Source organism: Sipha flava, unplaced genomic scaffold (assembly GCF_003268045.1).
Source record: "Sipha flava isolate LNK unplaced genomic scaffold, YSA_version1 18056_pilon_pilon, whole genome shotgun sequence".
NCBI lineage: Eukaryota > Metazoa > Arthropoda > Insecta > Hemiptera > Aphididae > Sipha > Sipha flava.
The window spans coordinates 1,949-5,330 of NW_020272171.1; the positions used below are offsets into that span (position 1 = coordinate 1,949).

Here is a 3,382-nt window from a genome sequence, read left to right on the forward strand (position 1 = left end):
AAGAAAAATTATTCGTTTATATTTAATTTGACGTAAATTATATTTTTCGATAAATGTGAATTAGTTATAAAATAACGTGGGGCCGCTTACATATTCAATGAGAATGATTAACAAATATAAAAATGTATAAATCGTATATTAAGTAATTATAATAATAATGTTACGAATAATGGTTCAAAAAAATCATTTTATTTATTATAATAGTATAATTATAATAATACTAGAAACAATAAAATAAACAACAATAATAAGATAAAATTAAATAAATGTTATTGTATACACTCATAAAATTACAATCTATTTAATTTTAAATCGTAGAATGTAATTTAAGTTCTAGTGCGGACTACACAAAATTTGTTGAAGGGCCGCATAGTGGGTAATCTATTATTGCTGATCTAAGATGTATTTTTTTTTTATTTCTAATTATTTGAACAATTTTTTTAACATCTGTTCACCAAAACTGCGCACATTGCATGCACGAACGATTACATTCCAGAAGTGTACACCTGCTGCTGCAAACAATTAAATCCACCCTCGTCGGTTTCTATGAAAGAGGGTTTTTATACAAAATATTATTTATCGACCCATAAAGTTTCTTCCATAAAGGTATTGGGTCTTTTCGTTTTCGGTGTACTAACAGAAAATATACTGAGAGCGTTTTAGTGAATTTTAAAATCGATAAAATACTATCTTTTTCAAATAATAATATACATAATCACGAACCAACTACTGATCATAATTTAGCTGTTCAGTGTGTTAGAACTGCTATAAAGAGGAAAGCCGAAGAAGACTTACTTGCAAAACCAAATAAGATTATACGTAAGGAAATTCAAGACACTAATCTCGTTTTTAAGTAGGTAATAGTTCATAATGACATAATTATTGAGAGATTCGGCTTAAAGGATTCGTAAAAAATATTTTCCAAAATTCCAACAACTACTAATGAAGCATTTGATCAATTGTTTGAAACTCCAGTCGATATTAAAACTAAAAATGAACAATTTTGGTTTCGTCAATCGAGAAAAATAAATTATTTTGTTTACATGTTCTGAAAACTTAAAACATCTTTGTGAATCTGAAAACGTTTTTGGAGATGGGACATTTAGTTTTGCTCATAATTACTTTTATCAATTATATACAATACACATCTACAAACATAATTATTACATACCCGTAGTAGCCAAGGCCAATATTTCGGTCGTGAAATACCGCGTTGAATACTGTCGAATACGGTCGGAACGTTTCGGAAAGACACGAATCGTTATCATTAACGAGAATGATGCCAACAATTAACGCGAGACCGCGCGACTCGTGACCGACGAGTACAGAGTAAAGCGCACGCACGCACGCACGCATGAAGCGCAAGACAACAGTAGAAACCATGGGGACCAAGCGCGCGTCAGTCTCACGCAGCAGTCACCAGCGTTGGTCTGTTATTGTTGTTCACGCTTTCAAACACGGTTGAGCAGTTTTCACAGCGAAATGGACGCACAGGCACAGTCTTCGACCGTCGATGTGGGTGACTACGGAGCGTACGGTGCGCTACAATACGCTTCGCTGACAAAGCATACGTGCGAATATTTTGATGTAGAAACGGATCCTCTTTCAATCGTAAGTGGGTTACGTTTTCACACAAATTTTACTTAAATGGATTTTTAACTGTCATTTTTATTCCGATAAACCCTGAGGCCCTTATGTGGGCTGCAGACGATTGTTCTAAACTTAATTTAATCGTCGGTGTCGATTTCCGTGACCATACACTATACTTAAAAATACAGTACAAGTTATCAACTATTTATATTATATTATCACGTAAAATACGAGTACTCTATCGGTTTCAACAGTTCAAACAATTGATTTAATTTTATTTATTTTTTTTTTTCGACGCAGGTGTCGAAAATTACTCCGGATCCGGAAGCCCTGAAAATGGACGACGACTACGTGGCACGACGTAAGAGACCGCCGTTTCCTCCGAGGAGTTTGGAAGCTCTTGAAAAACTCCTCGGTCACTTCAAACGCGAGAAACCCAATCCACCCCGGCCGTCCGACATCTTGATGGAAGGGCTCGCCGAGGAGTTGACAGCGGCTGAACTGCGGGACAGGTGGATGTTGCTCTACAGAGACGTTTACGGCCCCAAAGAACGGCCGCACTTTGACTTACCGATCGAGCCGGACACAATGATTTTGGGAGAAATGACGGTCGAAAAACTCAAAGAGACTCCGTTGTACAAGAAAATGTATATGCGCGGCTACAACATGGGAGTCAAGGATTCGAAAGCTTGGTGGGCGAAGCACCGAGTATCCGGTAAACCCTCCGCGGAGCCGGGACCGAGCTCTCCGCCGACAGCAGAGCCACAGCCACAACGGGACACGAAACCGGGACCGAGCCAAGGATCGAAACGGAACCGGAACCGAGCCGCCCGCCGACAGCGGAACCGCCGGAACTGAGCTGACTGTTGATCGAGGAGGCGCCATGTGACACAGAAACGAGTCGGCTGCTGACAGAAGAGCTTTCGCGCGACACGGAACCGGAACTGAGCCGCCCGCCGACTGCTAACCTAAGTTAGTCACTTCGTTGCTCCTCGTCCGGTCGTGTTATGTTATCAATGGTTCAAGCCCGGTGCGGCAGTTCAGTAGTGTTTCCGAACAGTTTTTGAACCAATTCGCCTACGGTCCATAAACTGATATGGTCGATAGTATTGTAACTTTTATTTTGTATTTTTGTAAATATATAAGACGGTTTCTTTATATATATAATTTCATGTTTTTCAATTATTTTTATATGTAAATAGATAAAATTTTATAACAACTTAATGAAAATTCATATATACATGTACATATATTAAATTCATATGACACGCAATGTAAAATTATAATAAAACCTATATGTATATATTGTACAAGTATTCGTTTTTTAGAAATCATTTGCATGATAAAAAGAATATAATAAAAGACTAATAGACTAATATAATGAGAATAAGAATTTATATAATGAAAAAAAAATAATTTTATGAGCATTTTTTTAGCGAATTTTTAAACAAAAATGCTGTTATGATAGCATTGAATTATATTTTTGAAAGGTATTTTTTTGTGTAAGATAGCATATCATTAGTGCAGAAGTTAAAAATATTTGAATTTCAAACCAAAACACAAAGCTCTTTGCTATGTGGATAATTGTGTAACGGCTGTGGCAGAATTACATACCGGCTACACAATTCCAGTTACATAACTTCAGATGCACACAAAAAACGATAAACTGATTAAAAATTAACTAAAATACGTGTTCATGTGTGTGTGTATAAAGGTAAGTTATGATTAGCCTGAAAGAGATTCTACAACCAAAACGATAGTGTTAAATATTTTTTTAAATACGTAATGTAAG

The 3,382-nt window shown here is 36.4% G+C and overlaps 1 protein-coding gene across 1 annotated transcript; it reads left to right on the plus strand.

Annotated features, from left to right (window-relative positions):
• Positions 1-677: 677 nt before the first annotated feature.
• LOC112680754 lies at positions 678-2,741 on the plus strand. Its single transcript, XM_025550943.1, has 2 exons — positions 678-1,611; positions 1,891-2,741. The coding sequence occupies exons 1-2, from the start codon at positions 1,483-1,485 to the stop codon at positions 2,446-2,448; spliced, it is 687 nt and encodes a 228-aa protein (XP_025406728.1). The 5' UTR covers positions 678-1,482; the 3' UTR covers positions 2,449-2,741.
• The last annotated feature ends 641 nt before the right edge of the window (positions 2,742-3,382 follow it).